Source organism: Mugil cephalus, chromosome 14, assembly GCF_022458985.1.
Source record: "Mugil cephalus isolate CIBA_MC_2020 chromosome 14, CIBA_Mcephalus_1.1, whole genome shotgun sequence".
Taxonomy (NCBI): domain Eukaryota; kingdom Metazoa; phylum Chordata; class Actinopteri; order Mugiliformes; family Mugilidae; genus Mugil; species Mugil cephalus.
The window spans coordinates 19,721,354-19,743,683 of record NC_061783.1 but is presented as its reverse complement, the minus strand read 5'-3'; the positions used below and the strand labels follow the sequence as shown (position 1 = coordinate 19,743,683).

Here is a 22,330-nt window from a genome sequence, read left to right as displayed (position 1 = left end):
TTCACTAGTGTACCTAATGTTTAGGCAAGTTAGTGTATTCATTCATAGTGTGTCCCTGATTTTGCGTGTTGCATGGAGCCTCGCAGCCTCAAACGTCCCATATGACCGTCTGCACGGATGGCAACGTGCATTTTCTAAATGTTTAATTTAATGTCACGATCAAACAAACCTCACCCCTCACCCGTCTTCCCTCCCACCGAGTCTCCCACCTCCTAGGTAGCACCGGTTTGCTGATAAGATTATTTAAATCCCGGGCGAGATTTGCATTCAAACGGGGGGCCAGGCTGTGAAAAGATGAACTCCCGCTGGTTCCAAGACACCTTATCTCTCGGGCATTTACATTCCCTGCAGACGCGTGCCTGAATTAAAGAAGACGCTCTCTCGGGGTGGAGCCGCGAGTTTAGTTTATAACCCACAGAAATCATAATGGCTTATGTGAGACACTAGTTCTCATCTGAAGCATCTTTAAGTGTGTGGTTAATTTCTACCCCTCCATTACGCTGCGATTTAAACAAGCCCTAGAGACCGTCTTGTTGGTTATTAGGATGCTTCTCGAGGGAGGTGAGGAGGTCAGATTCTGCCTCTTCCCTCCATCACTGTGGCATCTTGCCCAGTATAGAAGCAGCTGGCATCCTCTGGTGCTGCTCTCTAACAACTCGCTCAGCTTCCTCTGCAGTTCAGGTGACAACCCCTTCAACTTGGCAGCTGCTGCTTTCCGTCAGCGCAGCAGCGAGGGAGGGGTGGGGCGGACGGACGGGGGGGTGGGGTGGTGGTGGTGAAGCGGAGCGAAGAGTTGGCGACAGAGATAAAGGCAGGGGAGGGTAGAGATAAAAAAGACTTGGCAGGCTTCAAATTGCGAAGTGAAGAGCGTAGAGGAGTAGAAGTTGGGTTAGTAAAGTTAACGTGGAGCCTGGAAAGTCTTGGGTCTTTGATAAATGTTGTGCACACGGCAGCTTGTTGAGCAAGTTCTGTTCTGGTTAGTCACGTTAAATATAACCCGTCAGACTGGGCTGGGATTTCAGTGACCTGTGAGGAGACACGCCAATAATAAACACACATAGAGAGTTTCAGTAACACATAGTATCTTTTCAACGTCTTCTTTTTGTTGTATATTCTTGTGTAAATCTGCACTATTGTGACTGGGAAATCTGCCATACGTGGGATAAATAAACAATGTCTTGTGTCTTAATCATGAAATAAGACGTAAGAACTGCCCTTGTTTACCAGGGTCCATTACATAAATTAATCACTTCTCCTCCAGTAATGTGTTTAGAAAAAATAAATAGCTTCTTGCTTATTTTTTCCAAGTGGTTCATCAATAACACAAAATACCCCAGCATATATTCTTAGCAGGTAAACAGAAACCCCAGAAAACATGTGGTCCACCTAGGTTTCGCTTTCTATGAACAGACTTTCAGTGAATTGTAAATAAGCAAACAAGAGATATTTGTAAGCCTTTATTTTTTGCATCTGATAGCTTTAGCAAAAGGGTGCAACATAGGATAAAAACCTGAGAATCAAACAGAAATGTCTTGACACAATAAATCAGACTCTAGCACTAAAAATACGTGTACATATATATGTAATTAGAGCGAATATACACATTTTATAGTTGACATTAGTCCGACAGAAATGCTGGCACCACACGTATAAAAGGCTGAGCAAAGAAAAACTTGCCCCAGAACACCTGACTTGTTTCACAAGAAAACTGGCTAACACCCAGGAAATAAGGCCAAGCTACCATTTAACTTTTTTTCATTTTGTGTACATTATATTTAAAATGTGTTCCTACCATTTTCATTTTTACTGAAAATGTTTGTAAAAATGGGAAATGATTAGTGAAAAAGCAGTAGGATTATTCTATTTTATTTAAAGTTTTACTAGGAAAATGCCCCATTCTTTCTTATATTTCTGAATTTCTTTGATTGACCTCTGTGTCCTATTTAATTTCTATTCTGGTAACTGGTTTTTCGTGACTTGTGCATCTTGTCTTATTAAATAACCTGATTGTTAGCATTGTTGTTGTTAGCCAAAGAAGCATTATTGGGTTTTTGTCTCCTTTCCGCCCACCATTTTTTCTGCACTGTGGCTCCATTCACTGAGATCGTCTTTACGCTCACCAGTTAACGCAGAATGAATGGCGCCCCCTTGTGGTATTTGTATTTGTGTAAATTTATTATAAGATTGTGAGTACATCGTAAGCTCGCGAGCAAAGTTTATGTGAACGCTGCGTAAAAGTCCTTTAATTTTCAACAAAGATGTTTACATTTAACATGAATGTAGCATGCTAACTTGCTAATGTGTGCTAACATGACATGGGTGAATTTTGCTTCTATTTAGCCATGCTAGCAAAATTATCTAAACAAGTAAATCCTCAACATGAGACGGGCAGTTTGCCCAATATTAGTTGAGATATTTCACTTAAAATAATGATTTTTTGACTCATCCTGTTGCAGACTGTCGCTGTGATTTGTCTATAACGTGTATATATGTGAGCTGCATTTCAGGAAAATACAGCCTCAGAGCATTGAGACATTAACCAGCAGCTCTGCTCATAAAGATTCTGCCTGTTAATGATATAATGACTGAAGAGAGCGAAGTACAGCAGCTGTGCTCTTTATTCAGGCACCAACTAGGACAGGGCAGCAGAGAGGGAGGAAGTATGAGTGCGTCTGTGGTTGTCAGTGTGCACGATTGGGAGAATGTGATTCAACAGGCCGACAGTATCTGGCAGCACGTCAGTGGTGAGTCATCTGGTATGAGTGGTGGTCATAGCAACAGGAGGTCTGAACGTCTAACTAGAGAAGAGAAAAACATGTTAAGCCCCTTCCTTTGATGTATCTTCCTATAGATTCTGATTTTGGCACTTGACGGCCTGACAGACTGTATCATTGTAGAAGCTTCAGCTCAAAGACAAGTTTTGGTCTACTCACGTAAAGACCGATTTCTGAAATTTCAATCAAACAAATCAAATGTGTTGTTACACGATTGTTAATAGAAGCGCATATGTGAATTAGTCCTAAGTCATGTTTGGGAAATTGCATCGACCAGAGAAGGCATGTGCGACTGTATTTATATGCAGTTTGTGTAGCGATCTCCCACAGTTTTTTTTACTGATCATGGCAGCGCTCTGCATCCGAGGAGAAGAGGAGATTTGACAGCAGATATTGGGCTCTGTGCAGGACACAGTGATTTATTGTAATGTCAGCAGCCTTTTGAAAGAACGGGGGTTATGCCCGGTCCATTCTTCAGGTCAACAACAAACTGAAAACGTTAAAAAAAAATACACCATGCCGTCCATTGTTTATCTGCAATGTACACAATGATGTATGAGGGCAGCTCTCACAGTGGGAGGTCCGTGTGAAAGAGCATAAAAGACGAGTTGACCCGAGTCTGAAAATGGCATTTACATACAGCCAATTGCATCAGTTCTGCAACAGAAAAATAATTAATACAATAATAATTAAATATAATATATATTAAATAATAATATATCAAATATAATATATGTAAAAAGCTTGTGGTTCTGTAAAGCCTCTTGAGACAATGTTTAGCATTATTGGGGCAAATATTTCACTTAATTTAATAAATAATTGACTAATATCTATATGTACTTACAACAGAACCTCAGTTAAGGAAAGTTCAGTGTATTTTTTTATTATTGTTATTTCTGCAGGATCTCCTCCATTTGGTAAAAGTAGTCAAGAAAAAAATGTCCACATAGCCTTAGAATGTCGAAATAATAGGAACACATGTCCACACAACACAATAAAGGTCAATACTACTAAAAAGCACAACCTCACAGCTGAATAAGTCGAACTATAAGTTAAATTCAATTGCCTGGAGCAACATTCATTTCTACTGTTAACCTATGTTTAGATGGTGTTTATCATTTTAAGTATGTGGAAAGTTTATACTAACTAATGTCCTCGCAATGTTGTGTTTGTATAAAACATTAAAATTGGTGTTTTAAAAATTAAAAACTGGTGATGTGATGGTTTTCAGGACTTAAAATACATCTACTAAACTTTAATAGTTCAGCATTCAGCAACTGACTGATTTACTCCTGTTAGTTATAACATGATTAGCTGTGATCAGATCAGGTCAATATGCTGATTATTCTCTTGATTGAATCAATTGTTGATTTGTTTAAAAAAAAAAAAATCACTGGACTTGTTTCTGCTTAAATGGGAAAAGCTGGAACAAGCAAATGTTTGCTTTCTTTAAATAAAGGGTGATAATCAAGATGGTTGTAATCAAATCATTGTTCCAGCTCTGCTTATTTTCACAATTAAGCATTTTAACAGTATGTCTTACTCTGTAAAAAAACTTTATCTGTTGGGTAATTGCAGCTAATGGGTGAATATAGTGCATGTGATAATAACTTTATATCATTTACAAAAAAACAACTTACACATTTTCTAACTGTTGACTAATATTTGACGAACAAAAAGGATAAATTTACCTTTAAAATGTGTCAGGATATAAAAGGAACGCAGACATCTCAGCTGCCAACGTAGGACTCATGTAACTTAATAATAATAATAAAATATAACACACATATACTAGTGGATTCTTTTAAAGATTTACTTGTATCATGTGAAAAATGCAGATTCTTTTAACTTGTCACGACCTAAAAATAACTAATCTGAAAAGGGGAGATTTCTCTCTGGTGGAAATACACGTGAGCGTCAAATAAAAATAATAATGTGTTTTGTTGCGCCTGCACAGAAAATGTCCACATACATTTCGACCATAAAGGAGTGGATATGGTTATAATGAATTAATAGTTTAGTAAGAGGCAGCATCAGCTTAGATCTGGAGTCTTCTTGCTCTGCCAGTAAGGAGGGAACATGGCTGTTTCTGTGTGGGTGCAGGACAAAAAAGACTGATTCTGATTCCTGCCAACATTCAGAAAATCCCACGTCATTGGTATTCATGTGCCTACAGGCAGAGTTTAATGTAACTCAATCTGAATTGCAATGTCAGCAAACTGTATGTAAATGTGTCAATCGGGGGAAATAGTTAATGCAAATAAAGCAAATTAGCAACACACTGCCGGGTTCCTCGTCTCCTGTTGGCCACTGCTCCCACACTTGTGAGCGCCCGGTTCACACTTGCTAACAAAGCGCTGCCTTTTCTTTTCATGTGCGCGCTTTGGTCTGTTTCACACCCCACGTGTTAAGAAGGAGAAGTGTTTATTGCAGGAATATCACAGCATTCATGTTGGATTAGTTTGGTCACCTCAGGCTCTGATGGCAAAACCACCTCCTTAAATTGCCTCTTTTGTGTGTTTCCTTACAACAACTGGACCTGAAAAAAGACAAAAAAATATTCCTGCTTCAAGCAGTGGATATTGTAATGGAACTAGTTTATGTCTTTGTGCGTAAACATTCATGAATTGCACTTGAATAAAAACATGTCTTTGCAAATCAAACTGGTCTCTTACCAGTTCTTTGTCATCTTGATGTAGACTTCGGGTTGTATTTTGTTGTATGAAAAAATGCTTTAAAAATAAAGTTTAATTTGATTTGAAAGCAATAATACATTACAATAATAATGAAGTGGTGTAGGCAAAAAAAAAAAAAGAAGATATTCCTTAAGGGAAATGTTTGTTGTTCAGTATGTGATGAACAACCTGAGCTCAGCAATACTCTGCTGAAGCCACTTTACTTTAAAATGCATACGTCTTGCTTCATAAATACATATAACCCTGAGTTTAGTCTTGTTTAAATCATTAAAATGGCATTTAAATGTGAAACTATATAAAAAGAGATGTCAACATTTGATCTGTTGCCTTTCATAATGAGATACATGCTACTTACTCAGTGCTAACATGTAGATAAATGCTAAGTTAATATTTACCACAGAGGAAAGCATCCATCGAGTTGACAATTTTGTTTTATAGGAAAATTAAATAAATATTCCCAACAATACACGTTTAAATAATATGATTAAACAAGTTAATTAATCGTCATAGCTAAATGCTTCTTTTTTGTGTTAAATGCTTTTACTGTTTGACATTTTTAACACCAAGGAAAACATGAGACGTGTTTCTCTATGAGACAAATATTTTAAACAATAAACCTTTAAATTAGCTGATTAAATAACAGCTATGTTACCATGCCAACGACATGTAGCTCAATGCATTTATTGTTTTGACAGTGAGGAAAACACATGTCGAGGTCATGGTTTTATTTTAAAGAGGCACGAAAGAGCTACGAGTCTTTCATGAAAAAATCGATATAGGTTCAAGTCGCTTTTAATTGAATAAAAGCCAAAATAGCATGCTAATAAAAGCTGTTTAGTCAGGTCATGTAATATCGCTTGACGAAAATAGTCGCATATAACCACCAATAAAATATGTGGAGAAGAGAAATTGCAAATCGTCTTCACGTATGACGCATTTATGATAAATAACTTAACAACGAAGAACTATTTTTATTAAGCCAATAAACACAAGAAAGTAGCAATAAACGTGTAGGCGTATAACCACGCGTATAACACGGACAGGGGGAAGATAATTCGTGTAACCCCACCCGGATGATTAAATTAACATCCGGGTCATTCATCCTCAGGCGTCTGACGCAAGTGTCATGAAACAAAACAGAGCCCTCTCACGTAGACCTACGCCTTAACTGTTTAGGCTTTTACACTTTACATAATAATACATTCAATATAAATTAGCTTGAGAACCCGAGCTGTCTTACCTTCCTTTTATTTTGTAATTATATTGTTGAAAGAGTCCCTAAAAAATGACTTCTAAAACTTTCATAAACGGATGCATCTTACATCTTCTCATTGATAAATAAGCAAAATTCTTCATTTAGCCACATGGCATATCCACAAATAATCAAAAAAAAATCCTCTCTATCTTTGAAAATGAGGTCAAGTAAAATGTATTGATATATCTGAATGTTTGTAGCCTCCTAGTGGTTGTCGTTGCACTGGATTGTATTTCTTAATAAAGTTTATTTAAAAAAAAAAGAACAGCGCACTCCACCCACTATGTAAAACTACAGCGTATTAGAAAAGAATGAAAACAACAATAAAAAACAACTTAACAGTGGAACATTTTTTTTCTGTGTTTTATGAATTTATATAACTTATTTGTAAAAAAAAAAAAAAAAAAAAAAAAAAAATGAATTTTTTTTTTTGTCTTAAACTGATGTTTTTTCTGATTATTTCGAAACACACAAGCAGTATATTACGAAAATTCACACTAATACTAAAATCCACCATATTTAGGTTAACATGCAAAGATATAGCTTGATATTTGATGAGGAATGGTTATAAAATATAAGTTTATATTTCTCATTAAATGTCAAGATAACTCAACTGTGAAACCTTGTGGTCGTAGAGAGGAACAGCAGCTTGTTCCTCAGCTTCTCTGTCTATGGACATCGACTAATGAATGCGTTTTATTTCATTTAATAACAGTGATTAATAAAAAAAATTTAAAAAGTCAGAGAGCAGTCTATTGTTTTATTCAGAGACATTTAAAGTATCAGCAGATAATATTAATTGTTGGAAGAAATACAACATTGGTAAAAAGAAAAAAACAAACACATTATTCTCTTTTCACGACCCAAGTAGGAATTTCTATAGTTACACATCTAAAAATATTATTCTTTTATTTGGTTTTCAGGCCAAATGAAGAGATTTAGCATAAATGCAAAAGAGTCGAATTCCCCCACGGAAACAAGACAAACAAACTACATTTATACATGAATCAAGATATAAACATTTTAATTGAACGTTAAGGAAACGATGAAGCCAACCTTCAGTGAGTGTGCTTCATCACTTTGCATACATTTTGTGTGAAGAATTTGCATTAAAAAGAGTTTCTGAATAAAATTAAGTGAAAAAAAATGACACAAAAATCCTTTCACATGACGCTCATTTTATTTATTTTCCAAGAAAAACATCGTCTTCACAATAAAAAATTACATCTTAATGACGTCACCCGAGCTCAGAAAGTAAATAAATTAATAAAACAACATCTCTTCAAAATCCCAGAGCACCGTGATGTACGGTTTGAGTTGACAAAGACGATGAGGGTTTCTGCATCTTATAAAATCTGGAATTACTGGAAATGGATGAAATGCAGCATCTGAACAATTTGATGAACACATACATAACGATTAAAAACGTAAAAAGTCACATTTTACACTGAAGATGTTCAAACGCTGGCAGCAGAAGGTGCTTTAAGTTTAACAAAACGGACAAACCCGCCTGATGGGAAAACTCAAGTTACTGGTGCTGGTACAAACTTTAAGGCATTTGTGGTATTTTTTAAGTGAAAAGTGCTTCTTCTTTTGGTCCAACTGGACAGAGGCAGGTGTAAACGAAGCAGCTCTTGCACTGCGATAAAAACTCCTATTGTGTCTAGTGTATGTTCACAAAGCATTTGTTCCAATGATAAAAATTAAGAAAGAGCTGTACCTGAGCTCTGATAAAAAAAAGAAGTAGTAGTAATAAAAGAAGAAAGAAAGATTGCATGTAAACATGATTTTTTAAGGCAGTGTGAATCCAGTCAGTGTTTCCTGAATACTTTAACACTTAAACATTATTTTTTTATCTAAACACAAACACTAGAGGCTATGAAGTGTTTTGTTCTCTAGACTCAACCCCAGAGATGATAGAAAAAAAGCAAAAAGCTACGGTGTCAGTCGTTGAGATCAAGATGTAGTCACATAAAAACGCTAACGATGCTTATTTCTTATTTATCCCTCAGGTCGGTTCGTTTAATCTTTTTTTCTGTTTGTTCTCAACTCTCTTCACAAACAGAGCGGTCTCACCTGACTGCATTTTATCCACGGACCGATGGGAAGACCCGTATAATTTTATCATTAATTAAATTTGGAAGAGTGTGAGCAGCTTAGAATCACCAGTTAACTTAACGAACATGCTAACGAACGTGCTTGAGGGAAAAGCCCCCGGTCTGTGTGACTTCTAACTCTCCTTTTTAAGGAGCGCTTAACACACCAGACCACTGCACAAAAATCCAATTTCTCCCACTAAATTATGACAAAACCACAAACCTGTAAGGATATTGTATCAATTGCTCCCTAAATCAGAAACATAATATAACAGACCAACCACCTTTTTAAACAAGTGGAGTTCAGATCTGCACCCAAACAGTTTCACATCTTGAACCATGTGTCCTTAGAGAACCAGCAGGTTAATCTTCTAATCAACCTCCTCTAATTACAGGAGGATCTGATCGTTATGTGAGTTTCCCCACTGGTCCTTCAGAACAGAATCTATATTCACTGTAAAAATAAGTTCAAACACTGCCACCTATAAGAGATAAAACACTGTAACAACCAGCGCTAACCCACTGTGGATACATATCGTGGCTCATATTGTGCGAATAATTCATACACTCCCATAACTGAAACATAATTTTTACAGAAGAGGTAGAACTCCAGATCTACATGTATCTATATACGACCGCTGAGCATTTGTTCCCGTTTCATTGAGAGATGGACCCGCTCCTGCGTTTGTCGGTCTCCGCCCTCTCCTCCTCCGTCACGGCCCACGGCTGGAGCTCGCCGCTGCCGAATATCGTGAAGACGATGGCGCCGCAGACGCCGATCCCCGCAGAGACCCAGAAAACCTTCCTCCAGCCGGCCAGAGTGTTCTGGAGAGGAGTTTACGAAGGTTAGCGACTTAAGACATGAGACGGAAAACAATGAATATACAAAATATACAAGAATACAACAGCACTCTGACATTCAGCGTATATACAGCGTGGGTTGGGAATTAAAGCAACGCTAAAATAGTATATAATATAAATGCTATTATTATTATTAAGATATTAGATATGGACAAGTTTAGTCTGAAAGTAATGCATTAAACATTAAAACCACCATCCTGTAAAGTAAATAACATTAATGCAAACCTTTAAACCATCTACAGTTCCTCTTCTGTTTATATATTTTTAATACATTTTATGTATTCTTGTGTTGTTTTCAGATTTTCCTGACCTATGTTTATGTTTATGTTTTCTAGGTTTTCATAATGCTACGGCAAACTTAGCATTAGTGCAAACTTTGCATTAATGTGGAATTTAAGAGACACTTTCTACAAGGAAAAGATCATTTTTTTTGTATAAATGTCTAAAGAAAAACTAAATCTATTAAACTTTTTAAAATAAAAATGGTTAAATGTGCTTTTTCCTTAACATTCGGAGACTAAAAGAGACTAAAACACAGAAAAAATAAAACAATTTAACTGTTTAAAATGAGCTACAAGAGGAGAAACAGCCATCCCACCGTGTCATTTTGTCGTACAGTAACACTTTACCTTAAATAAAAGAGGAATTAATTTCAGATTGACTCACGTCTTCGGTGAAATATCCCGTCGCGATCGGAGCCACGATTCCCGGGATGGTCCCGAACGTGTTGGTGATTCCCAGGAGGAATCCAGCGTATCTGCAGGAAGAGGAAAGACACGTTCAGCGCTCTCGTTTGAAAACCACGAGGGAATCGACATCCGAGTTTTCTGAGCCGGTGCATAGCGCTGACGTCACGCACCGGGGAGCGATGTCGATCTGGTTGATGAAGACTCCCGAGGCGCTGGTCCCTCCTATCGTGGTGGAGAGCGTGAGGAAAGTGACGGTGAGGATGTGGCTGCAGCCGGAGTAACTCACCAACACCAGGAAGACGGCCGGCAGGATCTGACCTGGACGGGGAGAGAGACGAGTCGGACTCAGCGTCATCAAGGACTCAGCTCAGATGTATCAGAGCAAACAGAATGAAAAAGAAGCTTCTTCTCCCTGAACTCTCACATGTAACAACGATGTGCAGTTTAAACGGACACTGATTAATCTGTCTTAACATATTTTTCTGCAACATTCTTTTTATATCATATTTTATATTTCCAATTCTCTATAAATAGTATCATTTGCACTATTTTGTATCTACTCTCTCATAACTCTCTTATCAGTCTCCTTATCCACTGTATAATAATGGACATTCTGATCTAAAGAAACTAATTTAATAAATGTTTGACTTTGTGTCTTTCTCTCAGAAAGTTCTTACAAAAAAAAATATCAACAAACAACACAGAGAGTATGAGAATTTATATTAAGAGAAGTTTCTAAAGACATTTAGCAAAATGCAAAAGCAGTGAAGCCGCAGTTTCACCCTTTATGGGGCCAAGGAACCATATTTGGTAACTTCAACACATTTTTAAACTGGTTTTCATTCAGCCAATCAGAGAAAATCGATTAAACATCCTCAGGTCTAATCAGGCTCTGATGGTCTACAAGGTCCACCTCTACATGAACTCTGAGCACAGCTAATTTATTAGGTACAACGAAGAAGAAGTATCCTGATGTTGTCTAATGTGATAATGTTGACAAGTGTCTGAGTAAGAATTAATGTTCTAATGCTCTAAAATACATGTTTATAGTTGTTTACCACTTAAGAACAAGGAACCATATGTGGTAAATTCATTAATCTTGATTTTCTCCATGAATATAAGTGTTTAAAACAGTCTTCTTATGTCCTAGAATGACACTCTAGGGTTCAATGAGTGTCTAATAAAGGGTTAAATGAATCTAAATATATATATTTATATGTAACTGACATTAAATATTCACTTTATCACTTTAAATTAAATACGGTGGCGTAAAGGGCCAAATAGATGAAATATTATAGGAAGAGGTCGGGATGAAAAATGAATAGCGAAGTCCTGTTTGTAATGTAGTTTTGAGTTTACATCATGTGTCACTGTCAAGTATTCAGAGCAGATCTGCTGATTTTCCTTCAAAAAACATGTAAATCCCAAACTAGGATCACACGTAAGCCTCAGACTTAGGCAGATTTTAATGATCCACGAGGGAAAATTACTTGGTCACAGTAGCTTAGTTACGCATGAAAGAAACACTCTCAAAAACCACAAGAAAAAAGAAAAACATAAAATAAAACTGGATTTATTTTTTGTTGTTAAGAAATAAAAAGGGATTTAATTTGTTAAAGAGAAAATATAATTTGTATGTATGTTTTTTTTAAATATGCATAAGTTACATCCTACATTAGAAATGTATTTTTTTTGTCTGAGAAATAATAATATAATAATTTTTCTGTTAGAAACCGATGTGTCATCACATCCCTAGGAAGAAGAAAAGCTCCCTGACCTATGAGCGTGAAGAGTTTTCGCACATTCGTGACGCTGAGGACTTTCTTCTCGATGAGTTTGTCCGCTACGACGCCCGACAGCGTCGACACCAACCAGGCTCCGAGGTAGGGCAGAGCGGACAGGAAACCGTTCTGATTCACAGAAAAAGAGGCGTCAGTCAGCAATTAAAAAATACTTTTTTTTTCCAACAATAAAATGTGTGTCAGAGGAACAAACTGGATGCTACTATATAATATCAGCTAATTAAAATATGTATAATGTGAAACAGGTGACACCATAAATATTCTTCCCTCCTTTAACTCAGTATTTATTAGATGCACATTTGGCCACGATCACAGCAAAGAGTCTTTCATTTTGAATCTATTCCTCTTTATTACACTGTAAAAGTGCGACGCCCAGTGGACAAATCAGGAATAGCAGTTATTTTATTTGGAGAAATGGCAGCTTCTATGTAGTTTTGGATCGTCCGGTGGAGTCGAATATATACTTCCCTGCTCTAGAGGATAAGTGATTATAGATAATAAAGATAAGACACATTCACTGCCCTTAGCTGGTCTTCATTTAACTCATTTTTTATGAAAGGTAGTTGATGAAACTTTATTATTGTTGCTAAGGCTCCAGAGTGTACCTTTTCGATCGGTGTATATTTGTATTTTTTTCTTATGTATTTGTGTATTTATATAATGTTTTGACTGAAATAAATATATTTAAATAAATAAAACTATGAGTCTACAAGCACCAGGGTAAATATAAATAAAGGGTAAATATTTAACAATATTATTTTTAATTAACTGACATAAGTTTGTAAAAATCTTTTTTCATCTGACAGCAAAGAGTTTTTTTTATAAATATTTTATTCTGAAAGTACATAAAATCATTTATGTTGCACAGTTTTCTATTTTTTTTTATTTTTTACTCTTGGCCAAATAAAGCTGATTCTGATTCAGTTCATAAAAAGGTGAAAAACATCCACGGGGGCTAAATACGATCAGATGAGAAAACCTCACCGACTGCAGGTCAAAGTGCAGGATGTTGTTCATGTAGGAGGGCAGGGAGGTGAGCAGGGTGTAGTACGACCAGTTGGCGCACATCTGGGTGACGATGATGGCCCACAGAGGCACAGACAGCAGCATGGACAGCACGGGCACGGACCAGCCGTGACCTGTACCCTGAAGAAAACAAATAACAAACAAAGAACAAGAAGAAGTTTTACAAATACAGTTTATCAGCTCTCTGGCTCCGGAGCACAATAAAAACAGAAACTATCGCAGCTACACACAATATATACAATAAAAGCACAAAAAATTAATGCTACTGTGGTTTCATGACGTAGAAACAACAAACAGAAACCTGAGGGGAAATGAGAGTAAAGTGAAGGCTGTGAGGGAAAATGGAAACAGGAAGTCAAATAAGGGAAGTGAGGAATAATACTTTAAAACTGCAAGAGAAAAAACAAACTCTCCAACATATGGGGCAGTAGATGAAAGGGTAAAGCTGAAGACTCATGTGAGAGCGTTTTAATGTGCACCTGAGGGCCGATGGCGTTTATGATGTAGTCTTTCTCCTCTTTGCTGATTCGAGGATGAGTGCGAGGATCATCTGACACCAAACTAAACCAGAACACGGCCCAGAGGCAACCGGCGCCCCCTGGAAAAAAAAAAATAATTAAAAGGTGTAATAAAACAGGGCACTCGTTTTTTAAGTAGCTTCTACCCAAGACAAGGCAAGTTTATTTATACAGGTCAGGATCCTCATCAGTGTGATGTACCTCACTCACCGAAAAGGTAGAAGACAGCCGGCCAGCCCAGGGCCTGGCAGATGTAGCCGGTGAGCGGCAGAGCTAAAAACGCCCCGAAGTTTCCTCCCGATCCCGACAGGGTCATGAGACGAGAGCGCTCCAGAGGAGGAGCCCAGCGAGCCCACATCGCCATCATGGCCGGGTACGTCACTCCCTGCAGAGATATACAAATATACTCAACTCAAACTTTATTTATAGACTTTTTAAGTGCTGTACAGGATGGTAAAATGTATTTATACAATGATGCAATTATAATAAATAAAACATACACTGAAATACACAAACACAGTGCAATAAAATAGAATGAAATAAAACTTAAATTCGATTAAAAGCCAGGAAGAAGAGGTGTGTCTTTAGGGAGAATTTAAAAAGTCAGTCGATCCCATGGAGCAGATGTGCCAGGGCTGATTGTTCCAGTGGACTCCTGTGGTTTTTAGCCTCGTTTTAAGGGCTACAAGTAACAGCTGATTAGAAGATCTCAGTGTGTTTACATGCACAGCTTAATGGAGCTCTGCTCGAAATTCGACTTTTCTGAATCTGGTCCTTGTTCCAGTTTACATGCAACCGAGGAAATCGAATAACCAGGCGGGAACATGTCCTCCTCCTCCACACTAGGTGGCGATATGTGTCTATTCAACAGCTTTCAGTTGACCTATTATGTCATATCATAAACAAGAATCGTTCATGCAGCAGAGCGACATTTCAACAACAACCAGATGGATAACAGTTCAGCTTTTTTAATCTGTGTGCTGCTACTTCTGGTGCAGATAAGATATCGCTATCCCTCAGACGGTTCTTCTACCGACTCTGTTTACCTTCTTCTTCTGCGATCAGCTTTGTTGGATGTTTTTGTGCAGTGTATGCGCACACACGTTGTCCAGTTAAAGTCAGATTAAGTCGTACACATGGGCATCTTAATTGGATGTGGAGAACTTGTGTTTACATGCACTTGAGTTGTCCGGTTAAAGTCGTACTAAGACAATAATTAGATTTTCACATGCATGTAAACGTACACAGTGATCTTGCAGGGAAGGGCTTCAAAAACAAGGAGCCAACGCAGCGAAGCTAGTCACGTTTTCCGGTGAGGATACGGGGAAGCTGCATTTTGTGATTTGAAATTAACAAAAACTCAAAGAAAAATGTGTTTTTTTTTTTTTTTACCAGCAAACAAATGAGAAGCTTCCTCCTACCTCTCCGAAGCCCTCCAATGCCCGCAGAGCGAACAGCCAGTACGACCCCATCCTTGCAGCCAGAGGGGTGAGGACGGTGAGGGCCGCCGTGCCCAGCACCCCCAAACCCAGGAAGAGCTTCCCCCCGTAGTGTCCGGACAGGTAGCCCCCCGGGATCTGAGTGCACAGGTAGCCGAAGAAGAAGGCTCCCAGCAGCCAGCCCTGGGTCTCCGAGTCCCAGGGGTACTGAGGGACCTGGAGACCAGGGAAGAGACGAGTATACTGTTACAGGGACGAATGCATACGATATGAATCCAAATCAAATAAATAAATAAATACATGAATATTTTAAGGTAAAAAGCGTCACCCCATCAGGCTGCTGGAAGGTGTCGCTGGTGTTTTCCGCCCCCGACGAACGCGGACACGCCGCCGGTACGACGGAGTGGTTCTCCCACGGTTTGGGGTCGGTGTTGTTCACCATGGCGACCATGGCGACGCTGAGGTTGACGCGGAGGCCGTAGACGACGGAGAAGCCGAAGAACATCAGGACGGCGAGGTTGAGCCGAGCCGAGCAGCACTGAGGAGGAACTGGACGCGAGACGACGTTCACGTTTAGATTTTAGGAGAAAGAAAAATTAAAACAATTATGTGATTGCTGCATTTAACTTCACCTCTCATTTAGTTCACTCTCTAAACATCAACAAAAACAAACAAGACAACTAGATTAAAATATCTCAAAGTTAGAATAAATCAGAATAAATTAAGAAGTGAATAAGTAGAAAATAGCAGTGGCAGCAGTTGTGCTAAAGTGCTGTTAGTTGTAATAGTTTATCTTTAACTTTTTTCACGCTTGACTTCACAAAAAAATGCTTTTCAGCTGTTAATAAGTTCTTACATCTGTGTATCTCATTAACGATGTTCATTCATTATGTAATTAGAGGTTAGATCATTAATAGTGTGCATTTACTGCACAGGCACAGGTTCCACTTGTATAAGATCATGTGTCGGAACTAATCTGCCTGAGGTTGGACGAGTAGAGAGAAGGAGAAATGACCACGATACAAAGAAGGCGAGAGTTCATGAAGTACTGGCTGATATAGTAGCGGTTAGAGAGCCACTTTTGGGTCAAAGAGTTTCCTCATGTGGGATTAATAGAAGGAAGTGATTTAAACTTTTCCATTGTTTCTGCTTTAATATTTCCTGCAGCTTCTCCATCTTTGCAATTTTCTAAACGATCAGTAAAGAAAAAGGTGAGGTTAACTGAGGAGGTTCAGAGACAGACTTTTCTATACATCTTTCATTTCATTTTTCTGTCGGATGATGAGTGTTGTGTATTTTTATTTATACTGTAGTAGTAGATAAAGTTGTAGTATTTATTGTCTGTGAGTTGTCGGCATATGTGTTGCATAGAGGGACTAGAACTAAGAGTATTTAACGAGTATTAAAACCATGCATGTTTTTCTTTCTTATAACGAGGAGGTGACAATAAATAAACATGAATCTTGAATCTGATCAAACCAGATGTTTCTCTGTTGGTTCCTTATTTAACTAAATCTTCCTTTCCTCCAGCTGTACAACAACTCACCTCTCTGTAACTTATTTACTTTTGTCTCTAGTGCTAATTTTGTAATATTGTTGCTCATTCAATTTTATTTTACTTGATTTCTCCTTACATTTTACTTAACTCTTAGTCATTTATTTATTTTGTCTTCCTTTTTACTTGTGTGTGAGTGTTTTTAAATTCTAAAGACAGTTAAAGATATCACCTTCAGTCATTTTTGTAAATACAATATAGGTTGTAAATATACATTTTTCCGGCTGAAACTTAAATGCTCCTTCTAACTTTTTCAATCATGTCGATATTTCTCTTCAGAAAACAGGTTCCTATCTTGCAGATTAACTGACCTGCTGAGTGTTTTATATATGTTAAGTCTTTATTTCAGCAGCATGTGATTCTAGTTGCTTGTTAAGATCTTACACAACAGGTAATTTTCACTCGTAAAGTGGTGACGTGGATGTCACTGAATAACCAAAGACTAGATACTTCATAAAAACAAAGCAACAGACTTTGCTCAATATTCAGCTTCTTCTTTGTCTTATATTTTTATATTTTATATCATGCTGGAGGCGAAATTTTCCCTTTTTTTAGACCAGATTTAACCTCTCCGTTGCTTCTTCTTTTCTATAGTCTCACTTGCAGGTACTTCGAGGACAAGAAGTCAAAGCTTCCACTCCCTGGGTTGTCTGTACATCCACCTTCATCCCATCCCCTCGACCCTTTTCATCCCATGAACCTCGACCCTTTTCATCCCATCCCTTCAACACCTTCATCCCATCCCCTCGACCCTTTTCATCCCAACCCTTTGACCCTTTTCATTACACAAACCTCGACCCTTTCCATCCCATCCTCTTGACACTTTTCATCCCATCCCCTCAACACCTTCATCCCATCCCCTTGACTCTTTTCATCCCATCCCCTTGACCCTTTTCTTTCCATGAAACTCAACCCTTTTCATCCCATCCCCTCGACCCTTTCAACCCCATGAACCTTGACCCTTTTCATCCCACGAACCTCTACCCTTTTCATCCCATCCCCTCAATGCGTTCATCCCATCCCCTCGACCCTTTTCATCCTATGAAACTCGACCCATTTCATCCCATCCCCTCGACCCTTTTCATCCTATGAAACTCGACCTATTTCATCCCATTCCCTCAACCCTTTTCATCCCATGAACCTCAACCCTTTTCCTCACATCCCCTTGACCCTTTTCATCACATTTCCTCAACCCTTTTCATCCCATGAACCTCGACTCTTTTTCATCCCATCCCCTCAACGCCTTCATCCCATCCCCTCAACGCCTTCATCCCATGCCCTCGACCCTTTTCATCCCATCAACTTGACCGTTTTCATCCCATGAAACTCGACCCATTTCATCCCATTCCCTCGACCCTCTTCATCCCATGAACCTCAACCCTTTTCTTCCAATCCCCTCAACTATTTTCATCCCATGAACCTCTGCACTTTTCATCCCATTCCCTCGCCCCCTCTAATCCCATCCCCTACCATTTCATCCCCTTAACTTGGTCAAAACAATATCCTTTGTTCATACTGAGGTGTGATCTTGTTAGTGAAAGGTTAAAGCTGTTGCGGACTCACCTGAAACGGTCTCGATGAGACGCTCTGCGTCCTCGCTCTCGTCCGACGAGGCTGCGTTAATGGAGTAGCCATTTGGCAGCGGCATGGTCGACGGACAGCTGACCCGGAAAAAGTTCAGCTTGTGCAGCAATTTTCAGTGTCTCATGATGCCCAGTGGAAAAATCTGTAAAGGCAGTGATAAGTCATGAAAAAAAACAAAAAAACAACAACAACATGCAACAAAAGAGGATGTGAGCTGAATGTTATTAAAAACCGACACGCAGCTTGGCAGCTTTTAATTATATGCTGACACACACATACAGACACTTCCTGATTTCACAAGGCGTTCGGTCAAAATCTGAGTGAGAGAAAACACATCTCACATCATTGAGTTGATAAAATCCTTGGGTACACGTTAAATATAGTGTTAAATAAGAGCAGGGATATGGGAGTCTGCAGCTTCTTCTTCTTCTTGTTTTTCAACATATTTTGCTACAAAAGCCGTTGCTAACTTTGATAAAATGCTCACACACACTGAAACTTCCTGATTTCAAAAAATCTGATCTGACTTGTTAGAAATGGTAGAAAAACAGAAGCTGCGACAGATTAGTTTTAAGAAAAGGATTTAAAAAAAGAGCAAAAATGTGAGATTATGTAATGATTTATGTCCTTAGCTAAGAATCACAAGCAAAACTAGTTTTGGTTTCTATTTGTAACCGACGGTTCAGTTTTATAATCTGGAGACAGATTTATAATCAGCAGACAGCTTTATATTAACATGAATCCTATCACCGTTTAAAAACCACAAACAGTGAAGTTTGTTGTGTGTGTGTGTGTCCTAGTATGAGGAAATGATCCAAATTGTGGAACTTAATGAGAAGTGAAGTCTCTCACAAGCTATTTTTTTTTATTTTATTTATTTCTGCCATGACAAGTTTCACTTGTTGTCACTGTCACATGGAAAAGTACTGGTGGAATTAATGATTGGCCCCGTTCAACTAAAGTGTCCCATCAAGTCATGATGGTAAACAATCATCCACAGGAGCTGGACGTGGAGCAGACAGTAAAGGTCTTGATGAAAGGTTGGAAGAACCGGTTTGACCCTAGTTACCAACCACTGACAGTAGCTACTATTTGAGGAAGGTGGGAATAAAATATTTCAAACACAGATACCAGGAACTAAATTCAGTTTGTGTAGTTGTAGGCGCTAAAATGTTCGGAGAAAGTGGAGGTTCGAGACGTTTATGGTGGGAGTTTCTAATGATCTAATGACATCTCAAATAGAAAACACTCGAACGAAGCTCGGACATTAAACCTTTCCTGATTAATTAAAAAGAAAGAAAAGAGAGAGACACACATCAATGACAGATGAGAGTGTCAACGAGAATAAAGGAAATAATTTTTATTTATTTATTTATTTATTTTAAAAGGCTGGTTTCTGTTAAATTTAAGAAGCCTAAAACGGAAATTAGCCTAAATAAATACATAAATTGTATTTCTGCATTTAACCCGTTCATGGATTTGACCTATTGACCATGTTTCTCTCACCACTTGTCCACAAGCTCCAAGGAAATGATGATGCAAATTGTGTAAATACCATTAAATTCTTTGAAATACAGAGTATAATGGACTAATAAACACATTTAAATTGAATTAAACTGAAAATTTAATGATTTCAACATATTTGAAGCCATGTCAGCTTCTTAAAAAAAAAAATCTTTTTACAAAATCCATGACAGTAGATTTAAAATTTGAGTAATATTAATCAAAGCCCAAGACTCAGCCTTTTAGTTTTATGGTTTAGTTTAGTTTATAGTTCGGTGTATTAAATACGTCACCCAGGGACCCCAGTGAGTTAAGAACTTTACATAAATTACTTTTATACCAAAAAGATCTTCTACTACGTACGTTAATATTACATAAGATGTTGCAGTTGCAGTTCAATTAGAATTAAACAATAATTCTTGGGCGTATAAAGTTAAGCAGCAATAACTATTTTATTTTTTAAACAGCATGAAGTGGATTTGTCAGTGAAACTAATGGTTCTGTGTTTAGCTTTAGACGACGCTGCTGTTTTTGTATTAGTTAATAGACAAATCACACGTTATAAGTTTTTAAAGGGAGGAGGAGGCTGAGCTCAGGTACAAAAAAAGCTAAGACGTCAAGAATTTTATCACGTCGTCAGCAGAGATATAAGCCGCTATCACAGCACCTGGTCGGAGGTTATGTCATGAATGACCCTAAGCCTGAGGCATCGTCTTCAGAGTAAATGATTTATAATGAAATAAAAAAAGACAGAGAAAAGCAGATGAAGCAGCCGGGGGACAGTCGAGCTGTCTGAATTTAATTTCTCGTAGCAAGATAAACTAGAAAAACAGTGTGAGGAAACACTTGTGGTCTGGACCAATGACCGTCTAGACTATGTGTAGTGTGTACAGTTGTGTTATCTCGAGTTTCTTAAGTCAGATAGATATTGTCAGGTTGTTTGTGTGTATTCCAGAAACCTCCCAATTTCTCCCTAAATAGTCTGGAGATTATCAGTTAGACAGACAACATGTCAACATGTCTGTGTGAGCACAAACAAATAAAAAGAAACTTCCTTTTTTTTATTATTTAATACTTGACGCCTCTGACCTTTCAACTCGTGAGCATCTGCATCACCTCAAGGACGATACTGGGGCTCTTGTGGTCGACGTTTTAATATCAGACTCAGAGCTTTCGTAGATCTTTTCTCTGAAAGGTTGATTTGTTTTGCCTTTTTTATTTACTGTCATTTATAAAGATTCACCATAAATGCGTATTGGTATGTAAATGTTCTTCCTTTTCAGGGCTGCAACTAACAACTGTTCTCATTATTTACTGATTTACAGATAAACCTTTTAAGCTAAATGAAAGTAGTAAATAAAAGTAAGTGTTCACAACTGTAACGTGACACATTATGTCATTTATTTGCTTTATTATCAGTTATTGGCGCATATTGACAGGACGTCTGACATTTTTGTTCATGCCGTGCTCAGACATGAACAAAATGTGCTGTTAACATGTGACGCATGCCAGTGAGGTTAAGTTTGTGTGTGAGAGTCTATCATGAGATCCTCTGAGCCAGCCTCACTCCTTCTCCGGGACAATTCGTGCATTATTAAAGTGCAAAAAAAAAATCTGCTTCCTGGTTTTGGGGTGAAGTCAAGTTTTTAGAGCGGCACTAGTTTATCTCGTTTGAGCCTTTTTGATGCCTTCATTAAAGATTTTCTTAACTTGAATGGGGGTAATTATCAGCAAACATACTTTTTGAAACTGGAAAACCTATAAACAGACATATTAAGGGGTATCTAGAAGATAATTTAAGATAAGATAATTCACCCAGGGACAGTTTGACAAACACCTACAGCCACTTTATTCTAGTTTATAATGAGACACAACCTCTCTTTAGTAGTTATAAACAGAATAACTTGTCAAGAACGCATAAATTGGGAAAAAGTGATGTAAATTTTTAACAAGATAATAAATGTTAATTATAATGTCAACTGTCTATTATTAAAAATACATCAATACCAAGATATGTCAATAGGACTAACATTTTGTGAAAAATATTACACATAACAACACACAATAAATAATATGCAACAATAAAATGTCTTAAACAGGTGAGTTATCATTAGGAAATTAAGCAGAAAACGCCTCAATAATCTATAAACTGCTTAGTTAGTCAGATGCCTCGCTGTTACTAACGCGTTACTCTTTAACGACAGGTTCTGAGAATATGTGCTTACCTTGTGAAGAATTTACAACCACATATGTTGCATTAAGTTCTGATGTACTGGAAGTGAGAGCAACATTAAACTTTAAACCCCATTTAGTTGTGTCAAAGCGAACGTAGCCGGCTGAAAAACAAATGACTTGAGCTGTCGGTGTTTTGTCCACTTCAAGAGAAAAACAGTCGCAGCACCGCTGTATTTTTGAGGATGTTTGCGCAAATGCAGATCTGTAAAATATTGGAGAAGCTACGCCTCGTTGTCGTAAACTAGCCAATCCAGCTCTTACTGTTTTATAAATCCACTCTAAGGAAGTGACGTAGAA

General features: G+C 37.8%; 1 protein-coding gene across 1 annotated transcript; it reads right to left on the bottom strand.

Annotated features, from left to right (window-relative positions):
- Positions 1-7,883: 7,883 nt before the first annotated feature.
- si:ch1073-513e17.1 (sialin) lies at positions 7,884-22,242 on the bottom strand. The gene is made up of 11 exons (XM_047604310.1): positions 22,024-22,242; positions 18,275-18,437; positions 15,485-15,705; positions 15,139-15,372; positions 13,928-14,102; positions 13,679-13,797; positions 13,158-13,319; positions 12,149-12,281; positions 10,542-10,689; positions 10,349-10,439; positions 7,884-9,646 (listed from the first exon to the last, which is right to left on the bottom strand). Exons 2-11 carry the CDS (start codon positions 18,357-18,359, stop codon positions 9,479-9,481), a joined length of 1,536 nt encoding a protein of 511 aa, XP_047460266.1. The 5' UTR covers positions 18,360-18,437; positions 22,024-22,242; the 3' UTR covers positions 7,884-9,478.
- Positions 22,243-22,330: the final 88 nt, after the last annotated feature.

Bases quoted from the DNA above. Each gene is read 5' to 3' on its own strand.
- si:ch1073-513e17.1 (XM_047604310.1), bottom strand. From the start codon at position 18,359: ATGCCGCTGCCAAATGGCTACTCCATTAACGCAGCCTCGTCGGACGAG. The intron at 13,798-13,927 runs GTGAGTGAGGTA...TTTTTTTTCCAG, and splicing joins GGCTGTCTTCTACCTTTTCG to GGGGCGCCGGTTGCCTCTGG. The intron at 12,282-13,157 runs GTGAGGTTTTCT...TCTGTGAATCAG, and splicing joins TGCACTTTGACCTGCAGTCG to AACGGTTTCCTGTCCGCTCT.